Genomic DNA, 18547 nt, shown 5'->3' with positions numbered 1-18547 from the left:
ATAATCTTTTACACACTAAGGTCTGAGTTTAACAAATATATTTCACTTATTCAACTTTACTTAGTCGTTAACAGAACAGGAGCTGCAGTTTTGAAGTATGTAAACCATTAAAGAAACAGATTAACAGACTGCAAGAAAGAAATTAAGTGTAAAATTCTGCTCTTTCATGAATCTGATCTAGTATCCAGAATCTGATCTCACATCCAGCTAGCACTTACCTTTGTAGCTGTACACATAGACCTCCTTGTGGCCAGACTCATGGCAGTTGTCATTCTCATCACCAATTGTTATAGTCAGGGTGTTTGTGGAGCTCATAGCTGGAATCCCATTATCTGTTATAATTATTGGCATGTGAAACGCCTTCTGCTTTTCTCTGTCAAAGGACCTCAAAGCTGTTATAGTTGCTGTGTTATTTCTGTTGTCAGTAAGAGAAAAGTCCAAGGAATTCTGATATTCTGGTGGCAATGAGAAGGTAAAGGGTGGCCCATTTTCCTCAGTGTCCGGATCAAACGCGTGAAGCAGCTTTGAGGTATGGTTCATATGCACTATCTCAGGTTTCAATGTATTTTCCCAAACTACAGGCATGTATGGTGCTTCAAACCTTGGTCCATTGTCATTAATATCAAGCAAGTTAATTAAAACTGTTACGCTTCCAGTGCGGGCAGGTGTCCCCTGATCTGCAGCTTGTACAACTAAAGCGTATTTCTGAATGGCTTCACGATCAAGTGCACCTGCCACAACCACGTGGCCAAACTGGTCAACCACAAACTGTCTCAAAGGGTCTGAGTCTGACTTTATAGAATAAATAATCTCCCCATTCAAATCAGAGTCCTTGTCTGTAGCCCTCACTGTGGTTACTGTAGTACCTACAGGCACATCTTCAAATACAGGGTTTGTCTGAATAAACTGAGAAGGGAAAGCTGGGCTGTGGTCATTTGAGTCTTCAACTTCAATCAGGCACACTGCAACACTAGAAAAATCCAGATCTTCCACAGTAATAGTAAGATTAAACTGTCTTTCACGGGCATTCTCAAAATCCAACTTTTTTTTCAGTCGAACAGTGCCACATTGCCATTCTTTGTCATTCTCAATATAGAACTTCTCATCTGGGTCTCCCCCAATGATACTGAACATTAAGTCTGCATTTTCCCCAACGTCTGCATCTGTAGCACACACCTGCAGGACTTCTGAATCAATGGCACTGTTCTCAGGAATTGCTGCCTGCCACAGCTTCTTTGTGAATTTGGGAACATTATCATTGACATCTGCAACCCAGACAGTGGCAGTGCCAGTTCCTGTTAGCCCTCCCCCATCTCTTGCTTCAACGGTGAGGAAGTAACTTTCAGTCCTCTCCCTGTCTAGCAGTCCTCCTGCCACGTGGATGGTCCCAGTACTGGGGTTGATATTAAACATGTCAGTACCAAACTCGTTCTTCACATTTTCAGTTATCCTGTAGGTCAGGACAGCATTCACACCAACGTTTGGGTCATCACGGTCCACTGCAGCCATTTCCATGACCAAGGTGTCTGCAGGAGAGTTTTCAAAGACATTCCCATTGCAGTCATCAGGCATGCACGAGAACGTGGGTGCATTGTCATTTATATCCCACACGTTGATGATCACATCAGCAAAGCCTGTGAGTCCTCCTCCACCTTCATCAGTGGCCAACACAATGAACCTCCACAGGGCTCTCTCTTCCCGGTCCAGCCTCTTGTGGGAGTAAATGCTGCCTGTTTTCTCATCTATTGTGAAAATGTCACCTGCACCATACCCATGCAAGGAATATCTCAAATCTCCTCCATCAACACCACTATCAGGATCACTGGCCATAACCTACAATAGTTTTGAAAAAGACCAAACATGGAAAGCATGAAATATGCAGTGACTGCATCACATCCTATATGCTGCTCCAGTCTAAAGGAGTTCAAGCAAAAGCATATGGCATGGTATTAACATGTGCATGCAAGGGAATAGCAAATCCAGGGACAATTCAGGGCAGGCAAATAGGCATTTTTAACAATGTTAACAATTTTAGTATTAAAATAATATTATATTCTTCATATTCATATAGGTAATTTAAATATTACATTCAGATAGCTACTTTAAATTGTCCATTATTTGCTTTTCAGGATTAACAAATGATCCATCCTGTTTATCCCACTTACTATCCCTGTATTTTTTTCCACAAAAGTCCATTTCTTCTCTTCAGTGATAAAAAAAACTTAGTCAAAATAAACTTCATTAATAATTATGTGCTGAGTTATTTTTAACATAATTGTACCACAGTAATCTGTGCTTTTTCATTGAAATATTATAATCTGTGGAACTGCATACACTACCTGAAGTACAAAGACTGGCAGCGAATCCAGTTCCTCAATTATACTTCCATAGTATTCATTGATAGAAAAAACTGGAGCCTCATCATTTTTATTCATGATGTTGATGATGATAACTGCATAATCTTCCCATTTCCCATCAGAGGCCAACAAGTGGATCTCATACATTTTTGTTTCTTCATAGTCCAGTGGCTGGGCAATGACAATGGCTCCTGTTTCTGGATCCACATCCAGCACCCCTCCTGTGTTTCCAGCTGTGATCTGATACCGTAGTTTAGCATTTGTTCCTGTCAATTACCAACAGTGTCAGAAAACACACATTTCTTGAAGTAAACTGATGGTGAGATGAAGTACAAATCACACAATAAGCGATAAAAATAATAGTGGTATTATTTTTATTTTATCATTGTTGTGGTCTTTTAAAACATGCAGCTATGTCAGATTACTTAGCAGCATTTTCAGTTCTGGTGTGTCCAACTGTAGTTTGTCTCTACAAAAGTGTCTATGCAATGAAGTAATAATTCTGTTTTGACTTTATTTAGAGGGTAGAAATGAAGTGCCATATATGCATCACATCAGGTCCCCTGTCCAACACTACAGAGCAGATTTACAGGCAGCCTAAGTCCCAAAATAAAAGTTCCTTGAGTCGTAAATCCTTCTGCAGTACACCTTCACCACATTTGCCTCAGCCTCCTACAGAGTGGGAGGAATCCAGTGCCGTCAGGATTTCCTTGCATTTCACAAACACACAGAGAACTGTCCTTGGGACTTGTGCAACAAAAAAAAAGCAGTGTTTCACCATACAGTGAAGCTGAATTAGCAGTGCTCCAGGGTCAAAAGATGGAAGCATTTACTGATCTGTCTCTCTTTTATAAGCATTGGTTATGTACTTTTACATGATTAGTGAATGAATTTCTGGCTGATTTGTGGATAAACCAGTGTAGCTAAAATTCATCATATGCATTTAGGAAGTCTAGATTCAAATAAAACAAACAAACAAACCAAACACAAACTATACTGTCCATCATAGAGAAAGCAAATGAATCTCACTAAAATGAAGTCTGACTTATTCTAGTTAACCAGGACATTTTTATTGGCACTCATATTTGTAAGAAAATGATCGGGTCTATAAAAAGTTTGTATCTGCAGGCACAGAAATTATCTCCTATCATCCCACATTAGTGCATGTCTCCTGAAATAAGAGATTGTACTTCACAGCTCACAGTTATGAACTAATGCTCATGCCTGAGCAGTGCACACTTAAAGAAGTTTTAAAATCTAGGGACAGAAAGACATTTCCTTTTCTCACACCACCAACTATGCCTTGGAGTGCTGAGATGAATGAAACTGATTCATATTTTGGAGAGAGCTGCGGGGCATTGCAGTGCTTTACCTTCATCCTCATCGTTGGCACTGACTGTGAGGATGGTGGATCCCACATCCTGGTCCTCGCCCACGCTCACCTCGTAGACGCTCTGCGCGAAGACGGGCTGGTTGTCGTTGACGTCGCTGACGGACACGCGCACGTACGCCGTGTCTGCAGAGACAAGGAGCCACACACTCAACCCCCAGCTGTGCCACTTCTGTCTGCTGCCATCCCTTCACCTGTCTGCCTGCACCTTCAGTGGGGACAAATGTGCAGGCAATACAGAAACAAACCCTTAGGGTTGTGGGCTGCCTCTATACCAACATTACTCAAAAGCACAGGGTATCAAAGAAATGTCACATCCAATTTGTTTAAACGTATACTACATGAATAATTGAGTCATTGATGCCTAATGTGACAGTTGTACAGTGTTTAGTCATAATTTTTTGTCCTGAAGCCACAAAATTTTAACTTTTTATTTAAGCAGGGCGATCAGTTGAAAAAAGCATTTTCTATCTTGCATATTCCTGCTCCATAATTACTTCTAACTGAATATCATACATATGCAGTGCTTTGAGAAACACTTGCCCTGCCCAAAGATTTGCATCCTACAGATAACAGGCACATCTTTACCAGCTGATCAATACTCTCTAAACACTTAATATGAAGGCCTATAGTTTTTATTTCATGCTTGATCATCACGTAAAGCTTATCTTCCAGGTCTGATACGACTGTTGCACAGCTAAACAGTAAAAAAGCCACCACAAAATCAGAACAACAGGCACTCTTCCACAAGACATGAAAAAAAAGGAAATTACCATTTAATCTTGCATTTCAGAGCTTCTGTTTTCAGACACAATCCAAGTAATATCACACTTACCACAGCCGTCTGTCCCTTACCAGAGTTTGGCTTCCCATGCTTTCCAGGTCGAGCTGATTCAGAGCCATCCACTGACTTGACTTCCAGAAGGTAGGAGCCCTTCTCCTCTCTGTCAAACACTGAGGTGGTGTAAATGGAGCCAGTCTGGGGGTCCAAGCGAAAACAGGTGTAGTCTCTGCCACTGTCATGTAACAGGGAGTAAGTTATCTACAGGATTGAAAAGAAGTTGTTAATAGATACTTTCCTTTTGTTGAATAGTTCACAACTAGAATAGCACTTAAGGAGAGGAAGAACTGTCCCATGCCTGAGTACTTGATCAGGCCAAGGAAGCTGGGTAAAACTGCAGCTCCAGCAATCTGGTCTAAAGCCAAAAATTAACTTCCTTGACTGCTGATCTGTAAAGGAAAATAATTTGTCTAATCAGCTCCTGATTTCACTAGCATGTGTTTGTACAGTGCTTGTGCTGCAGCACTAAAACTCAGCTAAAGCTCCCAAGTAGTTCTACAACATCCATAGGTGAGCTGCATTTGAACCTGCTCAGGATCACAGACCATGTTCTACCCTCTATTATCTGCATGGTTTTGTGACTTGACTTCAGTTTGCACTCTTCTTCTAAAGATGTATCTATTTTTGTATCCATTCCTTGCTGATTTGTTTAATCAGCAAGGAATACTTCCTCTTTGGGTGTTCACTTGCCATATTTTGTAAGGACTCAGTTTGCAGTATTGCCAATGATTTCCAACTCACAGAAGCTTTTAACAGAGCTTTTCTTCCATCCATTTATCCAATCTCATTGTAGGTCTATGTAGAACTTTCCACACAAAGGAATTCTACAGCAAGCATTTCAACTAAGCTCCAGGCTGTGTAAATATTTCCTCTTTGTTTTCTGCCTCACACCTACTAGTTTTAGTTGCATTTTTCACCTGGCAACACAGAGAAGCATGTAATTATCTACTTTATTTCATTCTACATTTCTCTATTAGTCATTCCTTTTCTAGGTTGAAGATTTCTAGACTATTTAGCCATTGCTCCTGCAGAAGTCATTCCACAGATTTCATCAAGGGAGATGAAGGTGCCCACTTTCTTACCTTCCCATGCTGACCAAGGTCGAGGTCAGTGGCAGACACCTGAGTGACAAATGTCCCCACCTCAGCTCCCTCTGTTACTGAGGCTTCATAAATGGACGAAGTGAAGAATGGGACATTGTCATTGACATCTAGAACATCAAAAAGAGCACACAGAGAGAAAACTATAAAACTTTAGAGGGAAACAGTGCAGGATTATCCTGTGCCATCACTGAGCAGCTCACACACCTGTGACATTAACATGGACCGTGGTGAATGCTGCCAGAGGAACTGCAGCCACGTTCTGTGCTCGCACCCGCAGCTGAAAGCTCTTTGTTGTTTCATAGTCCAGGGGCTCAGCTACCAGGATTGAAGCAGAGCCATCATGTCTGTTTGGAGTCAGGTAGAAACGCACCGGCATGTTGGTCTCTGGGACAAGCCCCTCTTCCAGGTTGTAAGTGACACGGGGATCTCCAAGGGGAGAAGTTGCTTTGATTGTCTGCACAGTTCAAAAAGTGTGTGTAATCAACCCTTCTGCAAGTACAGCAACATTTCTAAAAACTTTTGTGCTTTCATTCTCCCAGATATTCAGCTACAAAACACAAAACTCTTATAAAAGCTCACTATTTAAGCAAATAAACAATGTTCAGTTACTCTGCAGCCTGAGAGCTACAGACAGACAAACAACCTTACCAAAATTGAGGCATCCCGTGTCGTATTCTCTGGAATAACAACTTCATAGCTGTCTCTTTCCCACTGTGGAGGCTGGTTTTTTGCACTGGTTACAGTTACAGCAAGTTCAACTTTACTGCTCCTGTTGCCTCCATCTGTAGCAGTAATCTCTCGAATTATAGATGACTTCTGAACAGTAAATTACAGAAGGCTTTGAGCAGGCCTCCAAAATAAATTAATACATACATTTAAAGGTACACTTAAAAATAGCCTTCACAAAAGAAAAAGATCTGAAGATGCACTCAAAATATGAACTAGGTGTAAATTTGATGAAAATTCTATTGACTTTACTTAGGAGAGTTGGAAGATTTTGCTATATGTCTCAATAAACGTAAGCAAATGTCACACAAAATTTAAAACCAAACAGAACCAAAAAACCCACTTTATGGAGGCCCTGAGTTCTTAAGCTTACCTATTAACAGTTCTTGTTGTTAGGTCTGTAGGGTTCTTAGATTCATTAAAGAAAATATATTAAAAGGATACTCCTTCACCAAACTTTTGTGTGTCAGTTATTTAGAAGTTCAATTTCAGTATTAAAAGTATCTATTTAAAGACTGACATCTACACCAATAGTTCAATTTCAAAACAAATTACTTTAAAATCTGAAAGTATCAAAATGCTTGTGTAGGTATTTAGAAACAGCTGAAACTGATCAATTTTAGATAACTACGTGAATTATGCTTTCACCTTCCTGAGGGACAGCTATGCTTAATGTACCACAACTGACATATAAAAACTTGGGAATCTGTATCAGGACCAAAATGTCACACTTGTTCCCATTCAGGTTTGTGTGTTGACTCATTGCCTGTAAACACAACAAAGTGCTACACCTGGGTTCTTGCTCCTCTGCTTCTGACCTCAGTCCTCCAGCCCTTGGAATCAGCATGCCAGAGCCTGAGAAATGGGAAGAGCAAGTCTCAGAGGCAGTGCTGTGGCTGCTGCTTCCCAGCTGAAAGCAGGGCTTGGTCATATCCAATTCACAGCCCATGAACCCAGCAGCTAAAAGCCTTAGGCTCATGTTTAATTTAAATAGAAGTATTGATCCTTAAACCTGAGGAGTAACCCAAACTCATGACCTCAGTCCCTCCCATGATATATTGAAATAGTCAGCTTAAAAAGGAAAGCAAGCACCATACCTGAGATATGGGCTGGTTCACAAACACCCAGCCTGTGGTAGGATTAATCTGTAAATAATTTGGTTCATCGCTTGCTATGGAATATGTGATGGCAGCATTTGAGCTGTAGTCATCATCACGGGCTGCAACACGCAGGAAGCTGGTCCCAACTCTTGTGTCCTCTCTAAGGAAATCTAATGGAAGGAAAGGATATTTCCAATTGATCATTAATTTCCTAAACTACCATGGACATTTTAGTAAGTCATAAAGAAATAACTGCCATACATTATTACTCTAGTATAATTTGCTCTTCCTTGTAACAATAGCCACACACACTGAGTATTTTAAAGGGTTGCTATTACTCCAGAGCTACAGATTATATCTGAACTTCATATTACCCCATTCATAACCTGGAATTCTTATTTCTTATAAGATACTTCTTTTAAATGTATTTTAACCCACAGAATAATTGCTCTGTATGAATGACATGGCTATTGTTTCAAGGAACTTTCCCATAATGCAGGCCTATGAGCCAAGGCTGTACATGTTACATAACAAAATTACAGTGAGCAACAGCTCTGCAATAAATAAGCAAAGTGCATCTCTTGATGCATCAAATTTGTCACATGTTCTACTGCCAGGATAGGCAAAAACCCAAAAATCTGAGACATGGGGTACGCTCACACTCAGGGCACTGAAACTCTATCCAATGACTCTCAATTACATTCATAGTGGGTGTTTTCAAATCTGGGGTCATTGTCATTTTGGTCCAGGATGACAATATTGATCTGACATATCCCAATGAGTGGCTCCGCTGCCTGATCTGTTGCTGTCACAGTGATGGGATATTCCCTCTGCTTTTCTCGATCAAATACCTGAACAGTTGTCAGAACTCCTGAAAACAAATTAAATATCAAAGAGTTAAAATTCTGTGCATCTGGCAACATTCTTCATGCAGATGTTTCTTTTTCTGTCAATACATTGGGATACAATGCAGTAGGTTAAGTACACCTATAACATCAGATTCAAGGATCCAACCCTGAGATTTAACAATTGCAACAGCTGACATTTTACTGCTCAGGCAGACTCAAACTTTAGTTACACTTACATCTACACACCAGAGGAATTTGAATTAGAATGGAAGTGTAATTTAAGTTTAGAAAATGGAGGTAAGTACAAACTAAGAAAATGAGTTTCTCAAAAAATTATTTCTTTTGAAGAGCAGTAAGTACAGGGTAAAGGAATGTTTCATATCTTTTATCCTTCAGAAATTCAGCCCGAACCTAGTTTTGGCCTTCTAAGATTTAGTTCCTTTGCTATTTGTAAGACTGCTGTAATTTGGATAAATTATATGCCATTAGCAATGTTGCAAGGTAATGTACACTTAAAATAGGTTTGTTTGGGTTTTTAATCTAGTTACAAAAGCACACAAGTTACTTCACAAAGCAGAACTTCCACATTTCAAGGAAAACACCAGCTTTAGTTCAGTACTGGACATGTATGAAACTTAGTTTCATGGAAGACTTGTTCATGCAGTTAATACAGTTTATATTTGGTCTGCAGTCAAAACACCAAATGAAAAAGCATGAAGTCTGATTTTATCTAAGCCTTTTCCCCAACAGTGTCACCAGGTGGTTTCTCTATGCCATTATCAGCACTGACATTTGCTTTACCTGTGTCAGGGTGAATGCTAAATGCTGGTAGGACACCATCTCTGTGCATCAAGCCATATTTCACTATTCCATTGGCCCCTTCATCAGCATCAGTGGCTTCAACCTGCAGAACAACAGTCCCTGAAGGCTGATTTTCCAGGACAGAAGCATGTTCCCGATAATACTGGCACTAAGAGAGGGGAGGAAAAGAAAGAAAGAACAATTTAAAAAAGAGAAAAATCAAGGACTTCCCTTGCCATTTGATTTAAAAGTATACTAGCAGAAGAAAAAATAATTATTTAGCTACACGTCCATTGCCATGCTCAGCTGTTAAAGCTTTATCTTAGCATGATTAATTTAAATTTCCTTTGCTATTTTGTGGTTATACAAACAACACAAAACATGAGGCCACTGAGCATCTCCAGCTAATGAAAATATTTGGAGAAAATGTTAAAGTTGCTTCCAAATGCAAATATTTTTCTATATTAGCAAAGGTCTAATAAAAAAAGGGGGCACACATTTGCCCAAACCACAGAATCGTTTTTGATCAAAAAGGGATTTCTACACAAAGTAATTTTGTCAAGGAGAGGCTACTGAGAATTTCTAAGACTGACATGAATAATTGCTGACTTTTCAAAATATGCAACATTGCTCATCAACATCTGAGCCATCAGTACCACACCTGAATATAGAAAACAGATCTTTAATATGAATTAACATTCTGAAACCAAATTCAAGCATTGATTTTTCACAATTAAGCTAATTGATTTTTCACTGTTTAAGCTAAAACACTCATTCTTCTCTCTTTCTTTAGTTGCAGACACACAATCATCAAAGGAAACCTGTGTAATTTAGAGAGGTGTTCTGGAACAAGCCCACTGCACAGACAGCTATCCCTGTGGATTCCTGCTCACATGGGATCTCCAGAAGTGTTTCACTTGGTCTCACCCTCTGAAATGCCAGAGATGAGGTGTGGCTCAGGGAACAGACAGGAGCTCACAGGAGCTGTTCTGCCACAAGAGCAGAACAAAGCCTGAAAGCCTTAGGGAGGGATGGAAAAGAAGAAGACAGGGCCCAGAGGGAAGGAGAGCACCTCCTGACCAGCTCATCAGCTGCAGTGCCAACAGTGCTAAAACATTTTTACACAGTCCAGTACAAATGCCAGAGGCTCATATATTTACCTTCTGAAAGACAGGTTTGTTGTTGTTGACATCATCAATTTTCACAACAACCTGGGCAGTACTTGTGAGAGGATGGGGCCCTCCAGAGGCATTATCATCAGTAGCAGTGACATTCAGAACATATTCTGTCCCCTGCAGCTCAGGAAACGGGCTTGCACGAAGCCTAACTAGTCCTGTAAAAGCAACAGGTTGTGGGGTTTTGCTGCATTAACCCATTCTCATTATCCTTCTCACTAGTGAACATAACAAAGCATTCTGGCTTTCCTATTCACCAATAAAGCGTAAGGCTGTGCTGTTTAATTTAACTACAGTGTTTTTACTGCAGTCCCACATTAAAGCAAAATAAAGACATCACAATAGGTTTGTCTGCAGGTTTGTCCACAGAGCAAACTGAGCCTACAGCCACAACTCAGCTGCCCTGCACATAATGACTTCCATCAGTCTGCAGCTGCCATGGACAGCTCTGCTGAGACTCCTTCAAGTTTACCTTCCTGCAGCTCAGATACAGCAGCACTGAGCACCAGAGGCACAGGCTGAGAAAGCTCTGTTCTGGCTCTTAGAATCCCCCCCAGGACACAGCCTGCTGGCTGGGACACACAGGCACTGGCAGAAAGAGGTGCTACAAATGCAGAGGGCACCAAAGCTGCCTGAGATCCTGCAGACAGGGGCTGCCATTCTTTTGCTCCACCATCCATCACATCTGTTATTCATCAGGAATAATCACAATTGTCATCACAACAGAGTATTTTCACAGCATCAATGTCACTAAATTTGCTTGAAAATGTATTGTTTTAGTTGCAGCACTTATCTTTGACACTTCTCCACAGTGCCTCCACATTTCTACAAGAGGGTACAGACTATTCCCCTGACATCATTCCTGAAAAGAAACTGCTGTAAGCCACTCTATAAACCTTTACTGGTTTATTCAGCAACAACAGCCTAAAAGTGTTTTAGAAAAAATGCTAATGTTCCTAAAGTTAAGTTTCAAATACTATAGAATTAATTGGCAAAAAAGTATAAATGTACCTATATTTGATTTTCTATATTAAAACTGTGGAGCTAATCCCAAGAGATGCTATCAATCAAATGTTGAAATGCTCTGACCAAAAAAATCTGTTTCTCACAAAAAAGGTCTTCAGAAGTGTCATGTCTATTAATGCTGTAGCTTTTAGACACTTTCAAAACCTTTGTTCCTCTTCAGATGCCCAAGCATCTGTAGAAATTTAACTCTTGGAACCTGCAACTCTATTTTTAAGTCAGAAAGGAAGGGAAGGAGCTCATAGTAAACTCAGGGTCATGATTCAATGCTTGCAAGTTACCCGCAGACTGTATTTTTGGGAATGTTTCAGATTCTTACATTAATATTGCAAAAACCATGATTGCATTGAAATTAAAATTTCATGTTAAGTGAACTCTATGAAATAATGTGAAGGAGTATCTAAGGGCAGATTGCTCCTTCCTATGTATTCAATGCTTCTGCTTTGGAAAATCTAAGTTCAGATTTTGATTGCAGTTCAAAATACAAAGCAGTTTAACTGAAGTTAATTAAGTTACTTCAATCCTTCAATGGGATTTCAATTTGTTTGCCTGTTTCAATCTCAAAACATCCTCTTCTGTTTTTTCAAGCAATCAACAGCAAATAAATCCTATTAATTTAAAGGGATATGCCAACCTACTCAGATGTTGGTGTTTGTGCACTTATTTTATTTACTTTTTTTTTCCTAATGAGGACACCAATGTGGTGGGAACCTTTTTTCTTCTCATGTTTTGAAAATATGTGACTATTGAAAATAACTAAAAAGATGTGAGCATTGGCATTTCAGAACAAGTGCCTTAAACTGCAAAGTATTTCTCCACACATCTTTTTTTCTCATGCATGCAGTATTCTTGGCTAAACAACACCAGTCATGTGAATGACTAATCTTAAATGAAAAATATACTTGGTTAGTTCAGATTTTATACACTTTTATCTTCACTGAAATAAAACAGTGGTGGTCTCATTCCACCTACAAACACTTCATTTTGTGTCAGCACAACATTGATAAGTCCAGCCAGGAAATGTTTGCTCTCACCAGCATAATCAGGACATTGACACAAGTATGGGGTGGGAAAAGCCTCATTTAAAATCCCAGATGTCCAGTTTCTTATATTAAATTCTATTCAGATACTTGTCTGACATTTTGGAATGTCACCCTGTTATCAATAATAACATTCTCTATTAATTCACTGTCTCTTAAGCTACCTGTTATCTATAATAATGCCCTCTATTAAGTTACTGACTGAAAGCAAACACTGAACAGGTAAGAGAGGTCAATTATACACAGATTTGAGGAAATTATACAATTTTTTATCTTTATAAGAGAGTATAGGCATTCTTCCCTTGCACTTGTTAAAATGAAGCTTCAAAGATAGCATATGCTATTCAGTTTATTCAGATAATAAGACCAAATTCAAAGTGCATCACAACAGAACCAACATTATGACCACAGCAGTAAAGAGCTAATACACAATTACCTTTCTTAGGGTCAATAACAAAGTTCCCTCTCTCATTCCCAGACAGAATATCATATGTCACACCATCTCCATCAGGATCAACAGCATTAACTGTGGCAATCAGTGTGTTTGGGCCTGCATCTTCAGAAACAAAGCTCCTGTAGCTGTTAAAAAACCCAGACAACAGCACAGTTAAATTAAATTCATTAATTTAACCAGGGTATAATATGTACAGAACTAAGCTTTACAACACCTACTAACTAGCTGTTCAAAGGGCACTGCAGGAATTGGTAACTTTCTAATACAATTATACTGATATGATGCTTTTTTGTTAAGCAGTGAAATTATAACATTGATGATCTATCCAACCATCCACATCCTTCTGTTGTTACCCCCATATTTCCCTCCAAACTTTCAACAGCCTTGAGGATGAGCTGTGCAACAAGACTTGTGCTAAATGCAGAATTCACGTGGGTTTTTTTAGTTTAAAAAAATGAGCTTCCTGATGCACAGACTCCAGGCTAACATTTGCTAAATTAAAGCAGTTCCCATCACAGCACTTTCTGACAGAAGCCCTCAAAAGACTTTCAGTGCAGTCCTTGCCCCAGCAGGACTAAGATGAGAGTGAGATGTGGAGGATATGTGCATAATGTCAGTTTTACAAAAATCTCTGCTCAAGTCCAGACACATCACTGACATTGTAAGCTCTTAAGAGGCATTATCAGCCTAAGCTTAATGCTCTCTGGAGTAGAAAAGCCCCCTGCTTTAGCAAAGTCCCAAACATTTATTATTTTATCTGACTGCACTGAGCAGTGGCAGACTAAGCACCCACCAGGCCTGTCCACAGGAGATACCCCAAAGCTCAGCTGTAAGAGGAGCTGCAGCTGGCTGGATCCACCAGAATACAGATGCACCACTAGGTTAGACTGCTTATGGACACACTGGCCAGATGCTGAGAATAGCAAAAAATTGAAAGGAAAAGAAAATGGATGCACAGGAAACCTTTTCCTTCACTTTTGTTGTAGAGATTTGTGCGTTTTCCATGAAACCTCCATAGAAACAGCTTCTTTTCTTCCCCCAGTTTTATATGCAATGGAGTAAGAGAAGTAAATCATTCTGGTTTAGCTCAGTCACAAACCTCAAGATACTGTCTTAACTGTGCATCTCAATAGCAAATGAACAGTAATACTGATAATTTTTTACATGAAATACAGGGAGAGCTGAGATCAGAAGAGATCTCTTAAAAAAGAAAAAGTAAAAACTGACAACATGAAAGAGAGTGGTAGCCTTAAGCATTTCCTAACTGAGATAAAGAATAACTGTGATGAAAGAGAGCTCATGGCAAGGAATCATGAGTTTATACTGGGCTGTAAATCTGTTTGAACAAAGGGCTAGAAGGACAACATCATCACCTAGATTTGTATTAGTCTGCCACAGAGCACAACATTAACTGCAAACAGTCCCTCAACAGGCCCCAATTTACATATGTTCACAATGATTCCATTTCATGGAAAATTTCAACTAAGTTCTGTCTGAAATTTACCTCTGGGTTGAGGATTTTTTCATAACAGGAAAGATAAAGCAAAATCAAAGCCTAGTTAACAAAAACCTTGAGATAACATGTATTCCAGGAGATGAATTCAATTCCAATGCCTATCTACACATACACACAAGAGTAGTTTCCCTGCTATTGCACAGAGAACAGAAAAGCTTCTTGTGAAGTTTTGGTAATTTCAAATAATATTAATTTTAATCATATTCTTCAGTAAACTTTAAGTACAAGAGCTGACAGGGATTTTTTTTACGTTTTGTTTTCTGTTTCAAATTTGTTAGAGATGTTTACAGCATCTTAAATAGTATCACTCACTTCTGATTCAAATATTAGGAACAGATGCAGATAAATATTCAATATCTCTGAATAGTAAAAGAAATTAAATTAAAAATAGGAAGAGTGAGAAACATAACCTGGTTTATCTGAAAATATAGATAAATCCAATAATAAATTCCAAAAGATCAAAATTTCCAAGTCATATCTTTTCAGCAATGTTTAGAAAAGAAAGAAAGGCACAAGATTTTGAAGTCAGAGGTTATCTGCACATAAAACAAGGACTGTCAGAAAGCTTTGATGTTTTGTTCAGCTAAACCCCAAGCTTAACATCACTGAAATCTTTGCTTTGGTTTTGTTCTGGGCAACTTCTACTTTTAAGAGTAGAAGTTGGTGCAGAAACTGACTGGAAATTCCATTACTAAGCCTCTAACATCACTGCAAGTTTTTAGCACTTCTGGAATTGCTTTGGATGCTGCCGAGTCCCAGATACGGAAGAAAAGTGCTTACATGTATTTAGAAGAAAAAAATATATACATACAATTTGTAGCAGATGGAAAGTGAAATTAAGTGAACTCCACTTAATGGCACTTATCTTGTGGGTTTTGTAATTCAGTTGCCATTTAGGATTGTGTCATCTAAGCATTTTTCTTTGACAGCTATAAACCAAGGATGCAGACTGCTGACTCTAAGTTTAAACTGCCTAATTAAAAGGCAAAATTCCCCCATGTCTCTAGATGAGGGCTGATGGCAACAACTCTGGTGCCTGTTTTTTCTGCCTGATTTCCTTTGGTGGTGGAAGGATGCTCCTGAACTGCATAATCTGAAATTATTGCACCATATCTTTTGGCAGACACTGGAAAAAATAAAAGTGCATAAAAGAGATATAATAAATAATAATAAATTTAAAATGTAATAAGATATATTGTTTATATACTACCTTTTTTTAACCTTTGAGAGTTACAGAGTCATAATATCACCTCACATTTGTCAGACTAGCTCTCAGCATGGATTGAATCAAAGCCAATTGCCATTCTGTGATCAGCCATGCAACCAAAATACAAAAAGCAACAGTAAAAGATAACAGAGTCTGAAGAATATATATTTACATAGTCTGAGAAAACTCAGGTGCTTCATCATTCACATTGGAGACATGGATCCTAACAGTTGCTGTGCCAGTCCTGGGCTCTTCCCCCTGATCCACAGCCATAATGATGAACTCATAGAGGTGGTTTGGGCGCTCATAGTCCAACCGTGTGGCAGGGAAAACAGTGCCATGAGCAGTAATGCTGAAGTCTTGGCTCAGAGTGTAATACAGCAGCTGGGCATTCTCCTTGGAATCACAGTCAGTGGCTGTCACTGGGAGAAGAGAAGAGAAAGGCATTGTGTAGATCCAAGTTAGTGAATTGGAATGTTAAGTGCATTTACTGCTTCTGAGGAGGGATTTGCCTTGGTATGTGGTGTTTGAAATCAGTCAAGAACTCTGCTGTCCCTTGTGCTTTTTAATGAACTAACCCTTACTCAAAAATAAGGAATTTTTAAAATCAAAAGTTAAGTCCCTGGGAGAATTTAGATGCTAGATCTTGACTTTGTTAGAGTCCTGTACCATCAAGGATATATTCCCACAGAGAGAAGTATATTCTCATGTCCACCTGACCTACACTGCTGACTCAAAATCACTCAGATCATACACTGGGAAATTAAAGATGAGACATTTACATATATTATTCAATTGATGCCCATTATGTGTTTGTCAGATCCTATTCATAACTACATAAATCTATGCTAAAAGCACAGCTACCAGACCAGTGACTAATAAACTACCATTAGTACAGGATAAATCACTAAGCAGAACAATTAGGAGGTTATAAAAGCCTATTTACTAGGGAAAAGCAATTTTCCAGCAGATGAATTTCCTTTTCCCCCCTCAAGTTTAGAGAAAGTTTATGTAAGGGTTAAAGACTAATACAAGGCCCTTGTACATCTGTTTAATAGACACAGATTTGTTTTCTTGCTACATTTTACAGAGCACCACCACTTGAAGCTCAAGTTCCTGGTCTACCTGGGAAGAAGCAAAGTCTTCTTGTCAAGCATCCAAACAGAACCTCACACAGAACAGTTAAAGTGTACAAGAAGCTATTAATGCAAGAGAGCAGAACTGCTACAGCAAGCTCACACAGGGCTCTCAGAGACAGGCAGAGAAGGAGAGCTGCGGTGTCCATAACTTCTGATCCAGGATCACTCTCTTCTTCAAAAAATGTAGCAAGACTGCTACCATGAGCCTGCTGCTGTAATACCAGCCACAACAAAGTTCTGATACTTCAAAATTCCACAAAGAAAATCTGTTTCCTTTGCATTCCTGTCCTCCAAAATTGGTTGGGCTGTGGCACCAGTAGATAACTCTGACATGAATCTACAAGGTGTCATTTGCCTTCAGAGAGCTGCAACAACCCACACTGGGACAAGTAATTTTGCTTTCTGAACTGAATTCTAAGTGGTGCACGGGAGAAAAATACAGTGAACATAATAAATGGCTTCAGGAGCACTAACCTTGGAGAAGTGCAGTTGTCATAGGAACTGTTTCAGGAACACCGACTTTGCTGTAAATCGACTGATGAAATTCAGGGGCACAATCATTCACATCTGTGATTACAACCAAAACCTTAATGGAGAAGAGGGGAATGTTAAACAGCAAAGTGAATCAAGGGAACGACCTCAGTACTCTGGAAATACCCCATGGAAGAATTTCCCAAAAACATCCTTGAAGTCTTCAGCAGCTATAGGATGAGACATTTTTCTTAGATTGCTCTTTTTCTGCTGAGTGCCACTGAATTATTACATTCCAAGATACTAGCAATTGCCAAGCCCCTGACCCTGCAGCAATGTTTTCCACTCACCCTTCATCTCCATTGATTATTCCTTATTACTAGTTTAAAGGGAAATGCACCATCTGCTTGCCAAGCACCCTTTTTCCATTATCTTATCTTGCAACACTTCTGTGATTTGTAACACTAAAAACTCTTCTGCCAAGCATATTACATTTTAGCATTATAAATCTCTAAGACCAAGTTCTGAATTTAATTACAGCAGCACAAATCAGATGTAAGTGGAACTGATCTCCAGGGAAGTGATCACAGCCCCAAGCCTGACAGGACTCAAGGAGTGCTTGGACAATGCCCTGAGGCACAGGGGGGGATTGTTGGGGTGTCTGTGTAGGGCCTGGAGCTGGACTCAATCCTTGTGGGTTCCTTCCAACTCTGGATATTCTATGGTTCTGGAAAACCAAGTAAGAGATACAATTTTGCCTCTAACATCTTTACAAATGCTTTCTTATTCCTGTGTCAAATACGAGTCCACAGTTTACACTCCCAGCAGTAAGGAGTGTGTAAAGGAGCCTTTCTGGGGCTCGTGCTGCACCTCATGCAGTCAGTGGAGGCATTCTGCATTACAGAGCACCAAGCAGAGCTGCATTCCACGAGCCCTGCAGAGCAGCTGTGCACAAACTAGAGCTGCTCTCTCAACTATTGAGGTTGTATCAGTGTAAAGCAGGTACAAGTTAAACTACCTCAAGGCTAAACATATTGTAAAATCATCTCATAATCCTCTTTTGAGTCATATTTTACCATTCTTCATCTTGTAGTACACAAGGGTCAGCTGAAACTATCGGGCTCTGGTGTGCTACAGCCAGTGTTTGTTACACTGGCATACTGCTTCCTGTCTCTCTGTGTCCTCACACTTGATCCTAATAATTCTGTCTCCAGCTCCCTATCTTATTTCCTGCAGCAGGAACAAACTCATATAGTATGCTTTTCCTAGCTCAGTGAATCTCTGAATTCAAATAACTCTAATAACTATATTAGGAAATATTTCTGCTGTCAAACAGCTTTCTAAAATACCACAAAC

At 39.5% G+C, this 18547-nt stretch overlaps 1 protein-coding gene across 1 annotated transcript in view; it reads right to left on the bottom strand.

Annotated features, from left to right (window-relative positions):
• LOC136561154 (neural-cadherin-like) overlaps nucleotides 1-18547 on the bottom strand; it is a 62323-nt gene that overhangs the window by 24250 nt on the left and 19526 nt on the right. Inside the window, exons 5-18 of the mRNA XM_066557319.1 lie at nucleotides 17195-17306; nucleotides 15754-16003; nucleotides 12841-12983; nucleotides 10327-10499; nucleotides 9167-9335; nucleotides 8218-8388; nucleotides 7515-7687; nucleotides 6340-6507; nucleotides 5896-6145; nucleotides 5671-5798; nucleotides 4603-4789; nucleotides 3730-3873; nucleotides 2340-2623; nucleotides 219-1833 (exon numbers count right to left, since the gene is read on the bottom strand). Coding sequence (XP_066413416.1) covers nucleotides 219-1833; nucleotides 2340-2623; nucleotides 3730-3873; nucleotides 4603-4789; nucleotides 5671-5798; nucleotides 5896-6145; nucleotides 6340-6507; nucleotides 7515-7687; nucleotides 8218-8388; nucleotides 9167-9335; nucleotides 10327-10499; nucleotides 12841-12983; nucleotides 15754-16003; nucleotides 17195-17306 — 3967 coding nt within the window. The remainder of the gene's footprint in view (nucleotides 1-218; nucleotides 1834-2339; nucleotides 2624-3729; nucleotides 3874-4602; nucleotides 4790-5670; nucleotides 5799-5895; nucleotides 6146-6339; nucleotides 6508-7514; nucleotides 7688-8217; nucleotides 8389-9166; nucleotides 9336-10326; nucleotides 10500-12840; nucleotides 12984-15753; nucleotides 16004-17194; nucleotides 17307-18547) is intronic.

Source organism: Molothrus aeneus, chromosome 11, assembly GCF_037042795.1.
Source record: "Molothrus aeneus isolate 106 chromosome 11, BPBGC_Maene_1.0, whole genome shotgun sequence".
Classification (NCBI taxonomy): Eukaryota; Metazoa; Chordata; class Aves; order Passeriformes; family Icteridae; genus Molothrus; species Molothrus aeneus.
The sequence above is the reverse complement of the archived record's forward strand: the minus strand, read 5'-3'. Positions and strand labels throughout refer to the sequence as shown.